The 20,237-nt window shown below is 43.3% G+C and overlaps 1 protein-coding gene across 1 annotated transcript; it reads left to right on the plus strand.

Annotated features, from left to right (window-relative positions):
* Positions 1 to 1,732: 1,732 nt before the first annotated feature.
* C9orf72 (C9orf72-SMCR8 complex subunit) lies at positions 1,733 to 19,367 on the plus strand. The gene is made up of 11 exons (XM_081895100.1): positions 1,733 to 1,881; positions 5,115 to 5,594; positions 6,600 to 6,659; positions 8,059 to 8,154; positions 9,217 to 9,281; positions 9,913 to 9,985; positions 10,322 to 10,438; positions 12,558 to 12,793; positions 14,487 to 14,544; positions 16,284 to 16,393; positions 16,482 to 19,367. Exons 2-11 carry the CDS (start codon positions 5,151 to 5,153, stop codon positions 16,666 to 16,668), a joined length of 1,446 nt encoding a protein of 481 aa, XP_081751226.1. The 5' UTR covers positions 1,733 to 1,881; positions 5,115 to 5,150; the 3' UTR covers positions 16,669 to 19,367.
* The last annotated feature ends 870 nt before the right edge of the window (positions 19,368 to 20,237 follow it).

The raw sequence follows: 20,237 nt of genomic DNA on the forward strand, positions 1-20,237 counted from the left end.
TCTAGGTGTGGTATGACCAAGGCAGAATAGAGTACAGTGGTACCTCTGGTTGCGAACGGGATCCGTTCTGGAGGCCCGTTCGCAACCTGAAGCGCTGTATCTGTGCAGGTGTGCGGCACGATTTGGCGCTTCTGCGCATGCGTGAAGCGCGATTTAGCATGTGCAAGCGGCGAAACCCGGAAGTAACCCTTTCTGGTACTTCTGGGTCTCAACCTGAAAAGACGTAACCTGAAGCGTCCGTAACATGAGGTATGACTGTAGTACTATGGCTTCGCTTGATCTGGACACTATACTTCTGTTGATGCAGCCTAGATTAGCATTCACTTTTTTTTGCTGCTGCATCACACTGTTGACTCATGTTAAGCAGAAGTCTTATGCTAGCAGGATCTTACCAGAGGAAGTCAAATAAGTGTAGGGAGGGGAGAAAGCAAATAATTGGAAGATTCTCCTGTTCCCCCAAGGCTTGCTCATCCCTCCTAATTGGTCTGGGGTCCCACTGATTTTGGTATAGGTTTGGCTATAGTGCTCCTATACCGAAGGCTATTCTTAGATGCCAAGTTGAAGGCGGTTTAGCAGCTTCAGCTGCTGTGCCAGTTTATTGTTTATTTGTTTCTTTAAAAATATGCTTTGCCTTTTTTAAAAAAGAGAAAAAGCATACTCAGGGAAGCTTGCCATCAACTGTCTTGACAACATTTGTTGATGCAGCGTGGAATAGCATTTGCCTTTTTTGCTGCTGCAACACACTGTTGACTCATATTAAGCTTGCGGTCAACTAAGACCCCTAGCTCCTTTTCACATGTACAGTGGTACCTTGGGTTACGTACTTAATTCGTTCCAGAGGTCCGTTCTAAACCTGAAACTGTTCTTAACCTGAAGCACTACTTTAGCTAATGGGGCCTCCCACTGCTGCCACGATTTCTGTTCTCATCCTGAAGCAAAGTTCTTAACCCAAGGTCCTATTTCTGGGTTAGTGGAGTCTGTAACCTGAAGCGTATGTAACCTGAAGCGTATGTAACCCGAGGTACCACTGTATATAAAAGGCACAGCACAGTTTTTGTCTGTCCTAGCTAGCTTTGTTCCTTGCATGCAGTGTATTATGAGGACCTGGAAAACAGGCAAACAACCCCTATATAGCCGTGGGAATCATAGAATCATAGCTCTGAAGGGCTGGAAGGGACCATGAGTCACCTAATCCAAGCCCCTGCAATGCAGAAAGCTTTTGCCCAAAGCGGGGCTCGAACCCACAACTCTGAGATTAACAGTTTCATGTTCTATCGACTGAGCTGCCCCAGCTGTAAAGGGAGGAAAGAACCAGCAAAAGGGGGGAAACGCACCTGTCCAAACACCGAGGAGGCGGGTCTTACAGCGTCAGTCTTAAGAGAGTCTCTCAATGAGGGTTTTTACTCCAGAAGTTCGGTTCCCAATTAACAGAACTTAGCGTCCTCCATATGCAGGGCAGGAGGGCTGGAAGCACCTTTAACCTAGTGAATAAACAATGGGATCCTTTAGCTGTGGGTTTAACCCACAGCGCCATCCGCGTCCCTTCAATTCAATATGCAGTACTGGATATTCAATATATGTACTATTCAATATACAGTACTGTAAAACACTTGGAAACAACAAAGACTGGAACTGGGGAGCCGGAAGTCTATAGCGCACATGACTGGTTTTTATCTGTACCTCTACGTCGGCTTTCCGTTTCCTCATAGGAGCGCGTGAGAGAGAATCTCTGCCTCTGAAGGTCCGGCCGGCGCGCACGCGCAGTGGCCGCCCGCCCTCCCATGCTCTGTGTTTACATTCGAGGGCTGCCCGGGCGGGCGGGCGAGGGGGCGATACTTCCGGCCCTCAGGTGGCCGCGTGCCTTTCCGTTGACGTCTGAGGGTGAGTGGGTCGGTTTCACCTGTGGGTGCGGTGGGGTTGCGGGTGGGTGGGTCTCCTCCCAGGGTTGGATCCTGCTCGCGGGGGTTCCCATGGCTACCTGGCTGGATGCTGAGAGGGCAGGATGGTGCGCTTGTTTCAGTCTCCTTGCGCTCGTTTTCAAGAGCAGGGAAGATTTCCAGGTGCACCGAACATGGGTGTGGGCAAGGGGGGCAGGGAGGGGAGCTGCCCCCCTAAAAATAAATGAAAATCAATAAAAATACTTAACTAACCGAGGTTCTGCCCCTCTCCCCAACAAAAATCCTGGCTACGCCCATGGCACTGAAGGCTACTGGATTGGAGGTTGGAAATTTTGGGGGCTTACCAGACACCCCCAAACTCGGCCCTCCAGCTATTTTTGGACTGCAGTTCCCATCATCCCTGACCACTGGTGCTGTTAGCTAGGGGTGATGGGCGTTGTAGTCCCCAAACAGCTGGAGGGCCAAGTTTGGGGATGCCTGGCTTAGCCATCATAGCTCATCTTGCTCAAAACAAGGCTTTGAAGCTTAATTCCTATGCTTTTGATTCTGCGGCGAGGTGCTGTTGCTGCAGGGCACGATCCATCTACGAGCAGCCATCAGGTTATGAACATGATGGAACGCAATCCAAAAGAGAGCAATCTCCCAGAAACAAGAGCTTCACAGACACTGCGCCTCAGTGTCTGCAGCTTTCAGATACTGCTTGCCTAACATCGGACACAGCCTCTCCCGACTCAGATGTTTTGCTCCTGATCGCATAATAACCAGTTCTGTGTGGGTCAAGGGTTCAAATCTATTAACTCTGCCCGAATGTACATGGCAATTTAGAATTTGATTTTCCCATCGTAACATTATTGAAAACTGATCACACGTCTGAAAGTGCAAGGTTGAAATAATTTTGATCGTCATAGTTGATAATTAAAACTTGTTAAGCGGAATTGAAATAATTCTTTCTTGGCAGCCTTGACAAAAATCCCATTGTGTGCAGCATTTGAAATCCGTCAGGCACCAGGGGCATTTTGCGCCTGGCTATCGGGTGCGCTCCCGCTGCTCGGTCCCAGCACCTGCCAACCTAGCAGTTCGGAAGCACCTCCGGGTGCAAGTAGATAAATAGGGACCGCTTACCAGCGGGAAGGTAAACAGCGTTTCCGTGTGCGGCTCTGGCTCGCCAGATGCAGCTTTGTTACGCTGGCCACGTGACCCGGAAGTGTCTCCGGACAGCACTGGCCCCTGGCCTCTTAAGTGAGATGGGCGCACAACCCCAGAGTCTGTCAAGACTGGCCCGTACGGGCAGGGGTACCTTTACCTTTACCTTTATCGGCCACTTGCGACCAAGTGAAGATGCCCAGGTGTCAGGATGGCATCTGATGTCTCCTCCATTTGGAGGTGAATGGCTAGGAATTCTTGGATCTGTACTGTTTTTACACACTAGCAACACATCCTGTAGAATCCTATCCACTATATTTTATCAGCAATCAGAATTAAGTTCAGGAACCAAAAAGTCATATTGAAAAATACAACTTTCAAGTCCTCTGGCCCCAAAATGGCAACTGGGCTTTCCATTTTGGCGACTGTAACCCTGGTTTAAGGAGCCATTTGGTGCCTATCTTATATATCTGAGTTTGTAACACTGCTGTGTGTAATGCATATTCTATATTATCCTACATATGTCATTTATTTTTATTAACCTTAGTTTAAATTATTTTTTCCCTTTTTTGTATTCAGATCAGTTGTGTATACAGATACAGAGACTCCTGTTTCAAGTTTTTCAGTATGTTTATATTATGGCTGTAGTCAGATCAGTCTTGTTTCTGAGAAGTAAATTCAGCTGAAATTAGTTGAAGTTGCTCTCAGGTTGACTAAATGCGTTGAGACAGTCATATGCTGTTGTTTATAGTCATGTGATTGCTTGCAATGTAGGTCAAAATCAATGCGAAATGTTGAAAACATGGAACTTGCATTTCATTACGGAACTTCCTCACTATTGCATGACTTCCTTCTTGGCTTTCAACACAAAGTCCACTGGAACTGCTTTGCTTGCGTGAGAATCTGACTTTGAAAAACACTGACATTGATTTCCTTCTGCTTCCCTCAATGCTTCATGCATTTGTTGGTGTTATAACATGGAAACATTATGTAAAGTAGCATTTTCTTTTTCTGTTATGCTTTTTATTTATTGGCTGATGTTGCTATTATAAATTGATGATTCTCATCCTACCACCAATTTCATGTACAGTCATACCTCAAGTTACGGCTGCTTCAGATTTTGGGTTGCCGACCACGGAAAACCTGGAAGTACCAGAACGGGTTATTTCCGGGTTTCGCCGCATGTGCAGAAGTGCTGAATCGTGCTTCGCGCTTAAGCAGAAGCGCAAATCACACTGGCGCAGACGCGGCGCTTCAGGAAGCGAACGCTGCGGGTTGCGGACGTGCCTCCATCACGGATTACGTCCGCAACCCGAGGTTCCACTGTATGAGCAGAAACATTGCATGGTTTGTCTCAGAGTTATTCTGCTAGCTGTGCAATCATCTCTCTGAGTTCAATGAGGCTTACTCCAAGTAAGTGTGGATTCTTGGCCCTTATAAAAATGTTGAAATGTTACTTTCTACATAAGGAGTTATAGTGGAGAGCAACTCTTCTTTTGTATTACCACAATCCTAAGCATGTTTACTTTGATGCACTTCCTACTGTTTCTGAAGTTCCTTAATTACTAAAAGTACAATCACAACATATTTAATCTCCTATTCTGATACTGGTATGTGATGATATAGCATCAGTTTCACTAGTGCTAAATATGGGATGCGGGTGGCGCTGTGGGTTAAACCACAGAGCGTAGGACTTGCCGATCAGAAGGTCGGTGGTTCGAACCCCTGCGTAGGGGTAAGCCCCCATTGCTCGGTCCCTGCTCCTGCCAACCTCGCAGTTTGCAAGTAGATAAATAGGTACTGCTCCAGCGGGAAGGTAAATGGCCTTTCCGTGCGCTGCTCTGGTTCGCCAGAAGCGGCTTAGTCATGCTGGCCACGTGACCCGGAAGCTGCACGCTGGCTCCCTCGGCCGATAAAGCGAGATGAGCTCCGCAACCCCAGAGTCGGCCACGACTGGACCTAATGGTCAGGGGTCCCTTTACCTTTAAATATGGTACCTCTGTTGTATATATTACTGACAGATGTTTTATATGAATCCTGCTATGCTCACTCTCTGCTTTGTTCAAACTCTAGGTTTTAGGTATTGGTCATGTGACAGTCGGGGTCGCCATGTCTGCTCTGTGTCCTCCTCCTTCTCCTGCTGTTGCCAAGACTGAGATTGCCTTGAGTGGAGAGTCCCCATTGCTGGCTGCTACTTTTGCCTACTGGGACAATATTCTTGGTCCCAGGGTCAGGCACATCTGGGCCCCCAAAACAGACCAGCAGCTTCTCAGTGATGGAGAAATAACATTTCTTGCAAACCACACTCTGAATGGGGAAATACTTCGTAATGCAGAAAGTGGCGCAATAGACGTGAAGTTTTTTGTTTTGGCTGAGAAAGGAGTCATTATCGTGTCCTTAATTTTTGATGGGAATTGGAACGGGGACAGAAGTACGTATGGACTATCGATAATCCTTCCGCAAAGTGAGCTTGGCTTCTACCTTCCCCTTCACAGAGTATGTGTCGACAGGCTGACACATATTATAAGAAAAGGGCGGATATGGATGCATAAGGTAGGATACTTCTTCATGGTAATCACTTTTAAGTCTGGAGCCTTGTGATTGGCTAAGCATAATATTTGCCAGCAGATGGTGATCTAGCCAAATAAATTCAAGATCTTCCTTCTCCTGCTCTTGATTTTGGGAGCCCTGACACTCTCATCCATAGCTCAGCATGATCATTTTTCAGTTTATTATGCCTACACAAGAGCAAGCCTTTTCCTTGCACACACAAAGCCACTTTGTTCTATCTGCGAGGTGCAACACCCCCAGAACTTTAACATGACCTGCAGTAACACAAGAACAATCTTTGTAGTGTGTGTTCTTTTTACTTAGTAAAATACGTGTACTGCTTTTCCATACGCTGCTCAAGACTTTGATGGCCATGTGTATTTATTTACTTCAGTTATTTAAATAGTTATCAACCACACTTTCATGGAAAAATAACAAGGTGATCTACTCCCATGCACCCTGTCTTGATCAATGTCTGCAAAAGAAATACACAGTGCCCAAGGCTTTACTTCGAAAAATATCCAGGGCATTGGTCTTTCCAAGAAGTATAATCTTTCCAGTTCATTTTAGAATGGGGCACTTGGGCTTTTTATTGGAAGAATCTTATGGTCTGAAATGCAGCTGTGTGGAAGTAAGTCACTCAAATCAGACGTCTTTCTCTTTTTTGTTTGTTGGACCCTACTCAGCTACAGATCTGCTCAAGGCAGCATGCATATGTGGTGGTATTATACCATTTTACCTCACAAGAACTCAATGGACTAGGTTAGGCTGAAAGCATCTGGGCAGACTGAGGCTGTTCACTGAGATCATGGCTGAACACAGATCTCCTTCTTTTAGCCTGTTTAGAATCGAATGTGATTTTGTTTTGACTAAGATACTGCAGCTTAGTTGGGTCATTGTGAATCAGATGTCTTTTTATAGAACATTGGCTGTACAGTGTGTGGGTTAAAACATATACACATGTACTAGAACCTTTCTTTTAAAAATAACAATTTCCCCCATGCCTAGGAAAGGCAAGAACACATTCAGAAGGCTGTCCTGGAGGGCACAGAGAGAATGGAAGACCAGGTAAGAATGGTGAAAGCGGAGAGACTCTGCGCACATTTCAATATTGACACTTCATATCCCATCAGTTTCAAGTGGAAGGATTATAAGTGTTCTTGGTTCCTTTCCAATTCAACCACATCCATCTGTAGAAGCTGCTACTGCGGGTTCCTCTGGGTATCGGGAATGTTTTCTATCTGTAAGAGAATGATTTCCATGAAGATGGAATAGAAACACTGAGCAAACTGGGAAAAAAACATATGCCAACTCCATGCCATTGTGGAGCGAAGTAGAATTCTGAGTGGTATTTTATTCTCTTTGTACACAGGCCATCTAAATGAAGAGTGGTATTTTTTTTTAAGTGGTGGCTTCTTCAGTTTATTTTTACCATCAACCTCCTGTCAAAACAGAAGATCTTACTAGAGCATTGGTTTATCAGGCAGAAGAACTGGCAGTGCATGTGTATTGGGCTGCAGCCGGCTGGGAGAGGGTTTATTATAGAGCAGGGTTGGGGAACATCAAGCCCAGAGACCGAATGTGGTCCTCCAGGCATCTTTGTCTAGCCCTTGGGACTTTCTCCAACTCCCCCCCTCCCCAGCTCACACTTCTCACTGACTGTGCTTCACACCCTCCTAAAATGCTTTTGCCTGGCTGGAATATTTCCTTGAATTCTGATGGCCCCTTTCTGTTGCCTTCATGGAGGATAGAAGGGTATGTGTGAATGTGTACAAAAACGAGCTTGAACAAAGGTAACATTTACTGTCACTGTTCCACCCACTTTTGCCTCTGGCCGCACCCACCCCTGGGATATGGCCCCCAGAAAGTTGCCCAGTAGGGAATGTGGCCCTCGGGTTGAAAAAGGTTCCCCATCCCTGTTGTAGATGACCTTAGGGAAACGGTACTTCACAAGGAATGAAACCACAAGTATTTTCTCTTTATCAGCTGTAAACTCTAGCAATATTAACTTTTCATTTTTCTCTGTTTGTCCTATATCTGCCCAGGCTCTTGAATTTTATTTAACCGAGTAGTCTAACACAAGAGCTTAGAAACTCAGTTTTTAAATTGCATTCAGTTCAAAAATTATATTCATGGTTTACTTGGTAATTTTTATGCTAGGTTGGAACAAATCTGGGAAAAAAAACATTGAATCGAACTTAAGATATTCTGAGCAGACCTATTAAAATCAATGGGTTTGACTAACTGACTTGACCCACTGGAGCAGGTTTTGGGGACGTGGGAAGCTATTGGGCTGGGTGGAAGGTGAAGTCTTGACACACAAGCAGGCATCTACTTCCATAACATTGAATTGTTTTACTACTTTCTTGTTACTCCTTCCTCTCCAAAAAATGTTTACCCTATTCAGGTTCCATTCTTTAAGTACACACTCTGTTTTTTATTTCATAAAACATTATTTATTGCATAGGGCCAGAGCATCATTCCAATGCTGACTGGGGAAGTTATTCCTGTAATGGAGCTCCTTTCATCTATGAAATCACACAGCGTGCCAGAAGAAATAGATGTAAGTCTTACTGTTAGCTAAGTCATGAAAGGAAGCAGCTCTTCCACCTTTCTTTGAAGTGCCTTTAATAAAAAGAATTTCAGCTCATTAGTCAATGGATTTCTAGCTTTGGGGTTTTTTTTGGCCAGTACAGTACAGAATTTATACCAGGGTGCATGCATACATACATTATTTTATTTGTATGCCAACCTTTCAAGAGTTAAAACCTTGCTTAAGACTACTTACAACATGACAAAATACATAATTAACAAAAGTAGTCTTAAACAAAAACATTGAGAAGCACACAGTCAAATTGAACTATAAATCATAGTAAGATCCATAATAAAGATACCAAATATTAGAATCAATAACAGCAACGCCCCCCCCCCAAACCTCTAAACAACACCCCAGCCCAAGAATCTGTTCAGCATTCTCAGCTTTTGTAGCTGGAGTCAGTCCAGGCCCTGCAAGGCAAACAGCAGATCTTCCAGGACCTGCAGCCAAGGGCACATCTCACAGACATCACAGCACTTTTTAAACTCTACTGGACTAAATTGCATGTGGTCTGGTCTGTACGTAGCTCTTTAAAGTGCAAAAAATTATCAAAATTGTGATTCATTCCACAGGTGTTTGTTTTTTTAAGAAAAACCTAGGGAGAGTTCAAAGGTAGGATCTTTTTAGATCCTAGGCATTCTTTTACTGGATCATTAATGCATCAGCAAAACAAATATACTGATACAATGGTGGGTGTGGAGCTTGTAAAGCTGGCGGTGGGGCGTTATACAGGCAAAGCAATGAACATATAGTTCCACAGTCACTCTCTTCCTTGCTTGAATTGTGAGAGAGGATTGGCGCTTGTGTCCACGCAGGTCCCTGGATGATAAAGGTCCTTTGGAATAAGACGTAGGATAGAAAATAAATGGATAAATGAAATGTATTAAAATTCTGACTTCGTCTACTTCCTTATTTTGTATAAATCTCAGTATATATATATTTGCATTAAAATAGGATTATGGGCTGTTTGTCATTTGTAGCGTATACACCATGACTAATCTTCCTCCTTGTGCTTTTATCACATTCCAGATAAGTGACACGGTGCTTAGCGATGATGACATTGGAGACAGCTGTCACGAAGGTTTCCTTCTTAAGTATGATCATTTGCTTTTGGGAAAGTACTTACTTCTAAAGCAGAGATTTTGAGAAAGAGGGAGGCGATTGGTGACTTGATGAGTGGGGAAGAAAAAATAGTTTTTATTTTTTGTTAGGGTTTTTGCCTATAAGCAAGCCTCTTTTCAGGGACACAGGTGGCACTGTGGTCTAAACTACAGAGCCTAGGACTTGTCGATCAGAAGGTTGGCGGTTCGAATCCGCGTGACGGGGTGAGCTCCCGTTGTTCTGTCGCAGCTCTTGCCCACCTAGCAGTTCGAAAGCACGTCAGAGTGCAAGTAGATAAATAGGTACCACTCCGGTGGGAAGGTAAACGGCGTTTTTCCATGTGCTGCTCTGGTTCGCCAGAAGCGGCTTAGTCATGCTGGCCACATGACCCGGAAGCTGTCTGCGGACAAACGCCGGCTCCCTCGGCCTATAGAGCGAGATGAGCGCACAACCCCAGAGACGGTCACGACTCCTGTCCTATAATGATTACTGCAGAGTAAAACAAGATGTTCACATAGGAGTTTAAGGCAATAAAACGCTTTGCAAAGTCTTTTTAGCTGCTGCATGTAAACTTCTTGTGAAGTATTTCATATTACTTTGTATGCCTCTCTTTTCAATTTGCAGAGCCATCAGTTCACACTTGCAGACCTGTGGCTGCTCGGTAGTTATAGGAAGCAGTGCAGAAAAAGTTAATAAAGTAAGCACCTCCGATCTTATAAAGGTTAGATTACCAGGCAGAACGATATATTGCCAGAAATCATAGGCGTTAGTCCTTTGATTTCATATATTACCTGTAAAGGGCGGGGGGAGGGATTATTCTAGTAACAAAATATGAAGCTTGTGTACTTAGAAAACAACAATATAACTGTACTTAGAAAATGACAATATAACTGGCAAAAAGTCATTTGGGTTCCTGTAATTGGTAAGTAGCAACTACCCAGTTACGATATCATATAACAATTTTCATTTGCAAGTTTTCTCTTTGCTAAATTTCCCTGCCTATAAGTATTTTTACTGTATTTTTGTATTACAGATAGTACGGACGCTGTGCCTCTTTCTTACTTCAGCAGAGCGAAAGTGTTCTAGGCTGTGTAGAAACGAAACTTCCTTTAAGTATGAATCAGGGCTTTTTGTGCAAGGATTACTGAAGGTGAGGTCTTTGATTTGCTCAACTACATTTTGTCAGGAGCCAGTAACTTTAGTCATTAGTTTTTCTAATCAAATGAAGTATTGTTGTGCTTAGATTAATCAATTATTAATTGTGTTAGCATCTTTATTAATGTCCGTTAAAATTAAAATACAGGTTTCTGGTAGGTTTTTCCTTGAAGTGAGGAGGTTGGAAGCATTTATCCAGCAGGACGAAGGAAGCATAGATTAAACTGCTAATTTGTATTAACACAACTACTATTTTTTTTTAGGAAAATGTTTTCCCTTTCCTGTCTGTTCTTCTCTTGCTATGAAGTATAAAGATAAATCAATTCCTTTTCTTCTCACACTTAAATGTGTCATATAGTGGAAACTGGAGAAATCTTTTCTGAAAGTGATACTGGTAATTGACTAGAAATTTGTAATGTGAAAAATAGGTTGGGTTTTTTATAATAATAAAAAAATGGCAGTCCAAACTGGACCTTTAAAACTTTAAAAACCTTTAAAACAATAATTGCCCCCCAAAACCATCCCCAGGGTGGAGGGAAGAAAACTGGGAACAACAGTGAACAAAACTACAAACTGCAGTTGTGTTTCCCTCTCTAACACAGTCATAAATTTCATTTATGAATCACTTCTCAGTAGGCATCGTGAAGTGAATTACAGTATAACACATATAAAAGCGGCTAAAGTAATTGCAAACACAAAAATTTCAGTGATTTCAGTGGAATACTTCCTTCTGAGTTTTCTATAAGGGCACTCGCTATCCACAATCTGGAGTCCCCTGTGCACTTGTGGAGTTTCTATGCATGTTTACTCGTAAGTAAGCCCAAATGTAAGGCTGTAACAGAGTCTGCTTTCTGTATGGAGAACATTCAAACTCTTATAATTCAAACCGTAGCAAGTTTACTCGTGTGTTAGCCCCACTAAGTTCAATTAAGCTTATGTCCACAGACATCAAGGCAGAAATCCTAAACCTGCACCCAAGGGATTAAGTAGCTTACTTGGTTAGAGCATGGCGCTGATAATGCCAAGGTTGCAGGTTCGATCCCTGTATGGACCAGCTGCATATTCCTGCATTGCAGGGGGTTGGACTTGATGGTCCTCAGGGTTCCTTCCAACTCTACAATTCCAGGATTCCTGCTGAATTTGTTGGGACTGTATATGTGCTAAGAATTGAATTGTAAGATGCTGAGTTCTGTCCATACAGAACCCATCCTCAGTGTGACATATGTATATATCAGGGGTCAGCAAACTTACCGCAACTCAGGCCGGTGTCTCCAGCGCCGATCGCGTGGCGGGCCAGAGGGTGGGGGAGTGCACACCCTATTTCTGGCGCACCTCTGAGTCAGAGGAGCACTGGAAATAGCTTGTGCGCATGTGCACGGGCCTCTGACCCAGATATGCATGCTTGCGCATGCTCAAATAATGCTTGTGCATGCGCACAAGCTATTTCTGGTGCTCCTCTGACTCGGAAGTGGGCAGCCGTGCAGTACAGTGCCGGTAAGAGCAGGCAGCGGGCGTTGCCGTGGGCCAAATAAACGAGTCCCTCGGGCCTTAGTTTGGGCCCGATCTACAGTGGTGCCTCGCTAGACGAAAAGAATTCGTTCCGCGATTCTCTTCGTCTAGCGGTTTTTTCGTCTTGCGAAGCAAGCCCATTGACATCTTAGCGGATTAGCGCTACAGCTGTCTAGCAGCTTCTAGCGATCAGCTGTTAAGCGGCTTATCAGCGGAACAGCTGATAAGCGGCTTAGCGGCTTAGGAAAAGGGCGGAAAAAGCGGAAAAAACCCGCGGGGGGGGGGACACAAGATTTTTTCGTCTTGCGAAGCAACCCCATAGGGAAATTCGTTTTGTGAAGCGCCTCCAAAACGGAAAACCCTTTCGTCTAGTGGGTTTTCCGTCTTGCGAGGCGTTCATCTTGCGGGGCACCACTGTATATATGTGTGTGTGTGTGTGTGTGTGAGAGAGAGAGAGAGAGAGAGAGAGAGAGAATTGTCTAATTTATTACTATATCATGACAATAAATCAAAATGTTTCAAATTGTAATCTGATAGTGCCTTATAGTTTTTAATTCCTCTGACTTTTTTTTTAGTAAGTGGACTAATTGTTTTCACTGTGACAGGATGGCACTGGAAGTTTTACGTTGCCTTTCCGCCAAGTGATGTATGCTCCGTATCCTACCACACACATTGATGTAGATATCAACACCGTGAAACAGATGCCTCCTTGCCACGAACATATCTATAACCAGCGGCGGTACATGAGATCCGAGCTAACAGCTTTCTGGAGAGCCACTTCAGATGAAGAGATGGCTCAGGATACCATCATCCATACGGACGAGAGCTTCACCCCTGATCTGTATGTGTTCCTGTAGAGTTGCAGAATTCAGATGTTGATACCTATCATGGTTTAAATGCAGTGTCTAGATAACATTTTGGTTCTGTTTTGCCATCCAGGCAAAATTTCTGCCCTGAAATTAGGACCAAATTACCCAAGCAAGTTAAACCACAGAGCTTAGGTCTTGCCGATCAGAAGGTCGGTGGTTTGAATCCCCGTGGCGGGCTAAGCTCCTGTTGCTCAGTCCCTGCTTCTGCCAACCTAGCAGTTCGAAAGCATGAACTGCAAGTGCAAGTAGATAAATAGGTACCGCTCCGGCGGGAAGGTAGGCGGCGTTTCTGTGCGCTGCTCTGGTTTGCTAAAAGCGGCTTAGTCATGCTGGCCACATGACCCGGAAGCTGCACGCTGGCTCCCTCGGCCAATAAAGCAAGATGAGCGCCGCAACCCCGGAGTCGGCCACGACTGGACCTAATGGTCAGGGGTCCCTTTACCTTTACCTTTACCCAAGCAATATTGAAAGCCCACAGTCATTTTTTTCCATTTTGAACGGGTGAGAGCCTACCTTTTGAATGGGGAGTCTTTTGTTCTCCCCCAAGGCAACTGAGCACTTGTTCCCTATGAGTTTCTTAGGATGCGTCTGTAGCTATGAGAATTTGATTTCTGTCTCCACTAAACACTTTTCTGTGATGCCATCCTTTGGGAGGCTAATGGCATGAGAAGTAGGATCATGAAAGTGGTTATCCTCTACAAGATTTGGAAGCTTCTTAGCTTTTTTCATAAACTAGCAGCAAGAAGTGATCAGGTAGACTTGTCGCACAATTCATTCAACACTCTGGTCCGGTTTATACATGCATGTATATAGGATGGCTCCACTGAAAAACGCAGGGCCAGATTCAACTAACCAGGTGCACTAGCGAAAGCCTGTGCAAGGTCTCCTGCTAGCACACTGGGGCTTTCCCCCGTCTCTGCCCCCCGTGCCTCTCTCAGATCTGTTCTGGAGGATCTGGAGAACCCCCAGTGGCAGAGGAGAGGGTTCCATATAGCAAGCAGAAATGCTTGTACCGATGGAACGATTGCCTTAGCGTGACACTGAGTGCCACCCATAGTGTTTGAGATGATGAGAGAAGAAGTTCTCTGGTATTTGGTCTGTGATAGCTCATTCATAAACACAGATTAGCACTTGAGGTTGTAGTAATCAAGTCATGAGCCAGCCTTGGTCATGGGTTATCCTTTAATTACAATTGGCACAGTTTAGTCTCATTTTGTATACAAAGTATTGTGTGCTTCTATAAAAGTATTTATATAGAAGAGTTTGCCTGCTATTTTTGCATGATTTTTTTTTCACTAGCCCTACTTTAATAATAATAATAATAATAATAATAATAATAATAATAATAATAATAATAATTTTATTTATATCCCGCCCTCCCCAGCCGAAGCTGGGCTCAGAGCGGCTAATAACAGTAAAATGATACAATATACTAAAATCATTTCATTATAAAATCAATTCAAATCAGATTAATGGCAACCATTGGGCTAGAGTTCTGTGAGGATTGCCACACTTTATATTTTATATCACATATAAGAACAGTGGGACTTCCGTGTTTTCAAATGCTGTAAGGAATTATCGATTACAGATACCGAATGGTACTTCAGCTTTGCACTGTGAATGAAACTCAACATATTACTGCACCCTTCCTCTGTATTTTTACAGGAACGTTTTCCAAGATGTCCTCCACCAAGACACTTTAGTAAAAGCCTTTCTGGATCAGGTAACTGTTCATTCTAATGAGTTAAAACTGATGAGCGATATATCACCTATTTTAATTTTTTTAATGAGTTCCTTTTGTGTAGTTGTAGCCTTAATAAACACCACTCCAGTGGTTCCATTCTGTAGTATTTTAAAGCGTGATTTCAAAGAAGATGCTCTAATCTAATACTAATGAGATTAATTACCTACTGCCTGTCTTTTCTCTGTATTTGCACTCTAAAGTCAAGTCATGTGGCAATACTGGGAAAGTGCAGGAAAGCTTCAAATATAGTTAAGGGATGTAGGAATAAAACGTCTTTGTTCAGTATGCATTTAGCGTTTAGCAGATTAATTGTAGTTGTAATTGTAGTAGCATCAGCAGTTAACAAACCACTGACTTTAGTGAAATTTCTGAAGTTAATTATGAGACTTGGGCCAAAAATTAACTCAAATATTTTATGTTTATTGTTGATACATAAATAAGTGCATCTGTATATCTCTTTCTTTGCAAAAGCTGGTTCCCAGCATTGCCAAACACAAACACAGCAGAACTACTAACATGAGCAGATTTGCTTCTCAATGGCTGAAATTACCAGGGCAGGAAGCAGGTTTAATCCTCGCCCAAATAGTGTTTCTGTGCACATCTTTTTACATTTGCTATAAGTTGTTGCTGCCATTTACCTCCTACAGGTAAAAGTAAAACACTGCACTTGAGAGTGGCTGTTGCAGCAAGAACGAACCACCTCTCCACTCTTGCTTTACAGAAATCCCATCCCACTCAGCATATAAATATCAGGAATATAAGAAAACCAGTATGATTTTCTAAAACTTGGCCGTCCACAAAATGAAACACTAAAATAGAAAATTTCAGTATGAAACATAATAAAATAGAAAATTTCAGCAAGGCACATGGCTGGGTCACAGTGCAGGGAAAGCCTGCTTAAGTAAATAAAACACTTTTTGAGCTGAAAGCTGTACAGTGGTACCTCGGGTTAAGTACTTAATTCATTCCGGAGGTCCGTTCTTAACCTGAAACTGTTCTTAACCTGAAGCACCACTTTAGCTAATGGGGCCTCCCGCTGCTGCTGCCACACCGCCGAAGCATGATTTCTGTTCTCATCCTGAAGCAAAGTTCTTAACCTGAGGTACTGTTTCTGGGTTAACCTGTAACCTGAAGCATATGTAACCTGAGATACCACTGTACTGTGTGTGCCTGCTTGATATCCAAAGGGAGTAAGGAAATTCAATAAACTAGCTGCACCAGTGCTTAAAGCCCTGCTCCAGATGGCTAGGAAGTGAACCTAAGGAGTATATGGAGTAGCCAAAAGTGCGTCTCCTGAAGACAGTAGTAGCCAGGTAAGTGCATAAGATAACAGGCAGTCCCTCACGTAAGCTGGTCCCAAACTGTTTAGAGCTTTGTATACCATCAGCAAAACCTTAAATGTGGCCCAGCAGCATACTGGCAGACAGTGCTGTTTCTTCAGAAACTGTGGGTAGCCTGCCCTTACCTATGGTTCCTATAGAAGTGCATAATGTGTGCATGCAGAGCATTGAGATGCACTGCACCCTGCCCCACCCCCCCACCGAGGCCGTGCAAGATCCACGCTTGTCCTCTGTGTAACCAACTCCTATCATAATGTATATTTTACTAGTCTATAACAGAAGGCAGTGTATGGGAGAATGCCACTAAACAGAACCCTTTCCCCTCTTTCCCCATTTAATGTAATGTGTACTGATCTTTTATGTGGCAATCCTTAACAGGTCTTTCATTTGAAACCTGGATTGTCCCTGAGGCGTGTGTTCCTCGCACAGTTCTTGTTAATCCTTCACCGAAAAGCCTTAACCCTAATCAAATATATAGAAGACGATACGTAAGTATAAAGGGAGCAGTGTGTTTTCTTGGCACAGTTTTCACTGAAATCATTCCGTTTAACCACACTTTCCCCTCTCCTCCCACAGGCAAAAAGGCAAGAAGCCTTTTAAATCGCTCCGTAGCTTGAAGATAGACCTGGACTTGAGGGCAGAGGGTGACCTTAACATAATAATGGCCTTAGCTGAGAAGATCAAGCCCGGATTGCATTCGTTTCTGTTTGGCCGCTCATTCTACACTAGCGTGCAAGAGCACGACGTTCTAATGACATTTTAAAGGTTTATTTATTTTTATGTGGGTTGGTATCTCTTCACAATGCTTCTCAAAGGTATTGTTTAAAGGGAATATAGCATTTCTCTTCACAAACACGTGTTGTGGTCCGGTGCAACAGAAGGTGTGGTTTACACTACAACAGTCTTCTTCCCCAGCCCAGTGCCGTCCAGCTGTTGTTGCTGGGCTCAAGCTGCCATCAGTCCCACCCAACATGGCCTGTGGTCAGGGATGATGGGAGTTGTAGTCCGCCAATGTTTGGAGGGTATCACTGCGGAGAAGGCTGCAGGAAAAGTCAGAGAGGGTGCTGTTTAGACCTGCGCAGCCCCGGTAGGGGTGAGGTTTCTCACCTGCCTTCTGAGCACCATGCGCCACTGCTGGTTCCTGAGAGGGGAAGGGAGAAGGCGCAGGAAGCTCAGTGTGGTTTGGGTTTGGTAGTAGGAGTGCCGGGTTGGTTCTGCCACCATGCCACTTTGCTCCCTGTGCCTCTCCCTCTCGGGAGCTGGCAACAACATTCTGTGTTTGGAAAGCAGGAGAACAGCCCTTTGCCACCCCACCAGTTGCTACTGGAATCGACTCAGTTCAACTTAGGCATGCATCAGATGTTCCATTTTGATTACAGGGAGAGTAAACATTGGTGTGGTTTGTTTAAAGGTTAACTCAATGGCATTTTCGAAACCACAAAGTTGAGGACAACTTTTAATGGGTTTTTAAGAGGATATTGGCTTATAATTTTTCTTTGTGTGTGTGGTATTGGGAGACGTGTTCCATTTCCTCCTTTCCGTTCAGGGACTGTTGATTGCAAAACAAATGGTCAAACGTAATTTTAGGACTATCGCTTCCAGTGTGTTTGGTAATACGAATGGTGCCACCTGCTTTTTCTCCCTGCCCCCCCCTTTACATATCCTTCAAAAGCCAGCAGAAACTTGTGGTGACATCTTAAGCACTTCAACACAGGCATGGAACAGGCAATGAGGCAGTACTTTTAGATGGTGTCATCAAAAGTGCCAAGCAAGACTATTCTGTTGCTAATTATGTCACCCATCATGCATGTTGCACTGTGTTTTGTCAGACATAGGTGCAAGTCAAACAGAGTGCAAATTAGGAAAGGTATGTTGTATGCTGATAGGAGCAATTGCCAAGCTCTTTCTGATGAGCTACTGAGTAAAAGCCAATGCTCGCCAATGCTTCTGAGCAGTTTGGGGTGAGGGGATTGGTTAGAAACAAACTTACTTGGTACAACTGAAATAAGGGTAGTAGTGGCAAACTTCTACTTTTCCTTTTCAACTCTAGCATATTTACCTCTCACTTCTCAGCTTCTTCTAAACTGAAAAAGATAAACATTATGTATTTGCCTGTTTTCCACTGCCTTTCATACCTGTATAATATGGAATATTTATAATGGCTTTAATGTACATGTTTTGCAAAATGCAAAGAGCTGCCATAAAAGTGCATGTCATGTATTTTAAAAGGTTTTTAATGCATGCTGTTGTTTTTTAATTTCATTTTTTAATTGTTTGCCAGGTTGGGGTTGTTCAAATACGCTAATACGTTTCTTTAAGTGCAATATTTTGTGTTCATGATTAGGGAAAATTTACTGTCAGAAAGACATCTCTAAGCTGTTGTTGAGCATTCCTTATTATGAATACTTATTTTCTTGGAAACCTGTTTTCCCTTCTCATCTGATGGCTGTTGCCCACATGTGATGGTGATGGCTCAGATGAAGGGTATCCAATTTAACTTTTGCATCTTGGGAAGTTGCGATTGCCAAACTTTCCCCTGTAGTAAAATGAGCTAACTGCATACAACAGACACTCGCCAAGCATTGGCTTATTACAGCTAGTAATTTAATTTGTAAAGATGTGAAGTTGCCATGTCAAAAGACTAAATATTATTGTGGAGGTACGGGGGCCTAACAAAGCAGCTTCTACTCTTTGGGATGACTGGGATGAGGGCAGTAGAAGCTAGGCAGGAATGAGAAATGCCTCTTAGCTTAGCTCAGTGTAGGTAGCATCCCAGTGAATGGCCTGAGCACAACTCTGGTAGCCTGTCAATAGCTCTACTGTTGAGATTAAAAGTCCTGTGCAGCCATAACAAGAAGACAGACAACTGACATTTTTCTGTCTTAGGGTTAGTGATAAATTTAGAGGGAATACTGTCAGACCATGAAGATAATTGTGTTCTTTTCCATAACTTATTTTACAGAGTAATAGTCCTAGGTGTTGGTTTAAAAGCAGCTTAAAGATTTGAAACTAATATAGTATCCATTTACCTGGGATTTTCTGTATTTTCATGCTGCTAGGTCTGTGGATTGCAAGGTGATTGAAAAATATCAATAGGAGAATTATTGCTGATATAATCTAGTAATGAGACAAATTCCATTTGCCATTTAAAAAATACATACTAGGGATAGCAAGCTATATTTTAATGTTGTTGTTGAAGTGGCTTTAGAGTTCTGATGAATAAATACAGGAGATATTGCCACACAGAGAACACATTATTGAACCATATGCCTAATTGTAGATCAATGCATTTTTGGCAAATAAAACTGGCACTACCAAAAAGACATCTCTGTTGCCTGAAATATATCCTATTGTCATATTTTCACTATGAAATGTCTAAATGCTAGTAATTTGCTCTCATTTTTTGGTGCACTTTTCCCATGCATGTACTGTACATTATAATAAAACGGATAAATACCTCCATATTTTGTGTTGCACATCTTATTGCTCAGGGTAAGATTAGGCTGTTGAAAGCAATATTGCAAGAAGATTCATTTACCAAAAGGTCTTGGCTGCAATACGCATCATCTCAGACAGCATCACTACAGTTTCTCCAGCACCTGTGTCACAGCACCATCCATAGGGACGTTACTGCCATGCAAAACAGCACCAGTTCCTCCCTTTAGCTAATTTACCGGTCCAAGTATTTGTTTCTTGTAACACTAGTGCAGCTTGTTTTCTCTAGGCTGCAAGTTGGTGCTGTATCCAAACTATTGGTACTGGGATTTCACCAGAACACAGCAGCCCTGTCACATATACAGCTTCTTGAACATTGAGGGCAGCCGGGAACAGTGTGGAATAAATAAAATGTGCGTGGATTTATTTATTTTTTAGTGGATTGATATTGTTTCTAATATGCATTTTTTTAAAAAAAACCGTTGTACTTTAAGTGATCGCACGTGATGTGAACCACTTTGGGCACAATTTTGTGGAAAAGTGGTATACAAATAAGCAGGTGATGATATTGCAAGTCCTCTTTTTTAAAACTAAGAACTACTTTTGAAACTGCTCTGTTCTTTTAAATAAAACACCATCACCCCAATCCTCATGGGAGTGAAGACAGAATGTAAGGTCGGGCAGAATGCTGCAAAAAAACCCAAAAAAACCGGAGACCCCTGCGGGTTAAAACACGCCTGCGCAGTAGGGGCCAGCGGAATCCCCAAGGAATAAAGAGAAAGGCACGCATGCGCCCCACAATAGGCGGGTTCTGAGTAGTTTTGTTGAGGTATCGAGGCGTGCGGGGGAAGAGACTGGCCAAGCGAGTGGGTTGGAATGCGCGCGCATTCGCTCTCA

This window comes from Podarcis melisellensis (assembly GCF_964234715.1).
Source record: "Podarcis melisellensis genome assembly, chromosome: 17".
Classification (NCBI taxonomy): Eukaryota; Metazoa; Chordata; class Lepidosauria; order Squamata; family Lacertidae; genus Podarcis; species Podarcis melisellensis.

Bases quoted from the DNA above. Each gene is read 5' to 3' on its own strand.
- C9orf72 (XM_081895100.1), top strand. From the start codon at position 5,151: ATGTCTGCTCTGTGTCCTCCTCCTTCTCCTGCTGTTGCCAAGACTGAG. The intron at 6,660-8,058 runs GTAAGAATGGTG...TTTATTGCATAG, and splicing joins CAGAGAGAATGGAAGACCAG to GGCCAGAGCATCATTCCAAT. The intron at 14,545-16,283 runs GTAACTGTTCAT...AATCCTTAACAG, and splicing joins TAAAAGCCTTTCTGGATCAG to GTCTTTCATTTGAAACCTGG.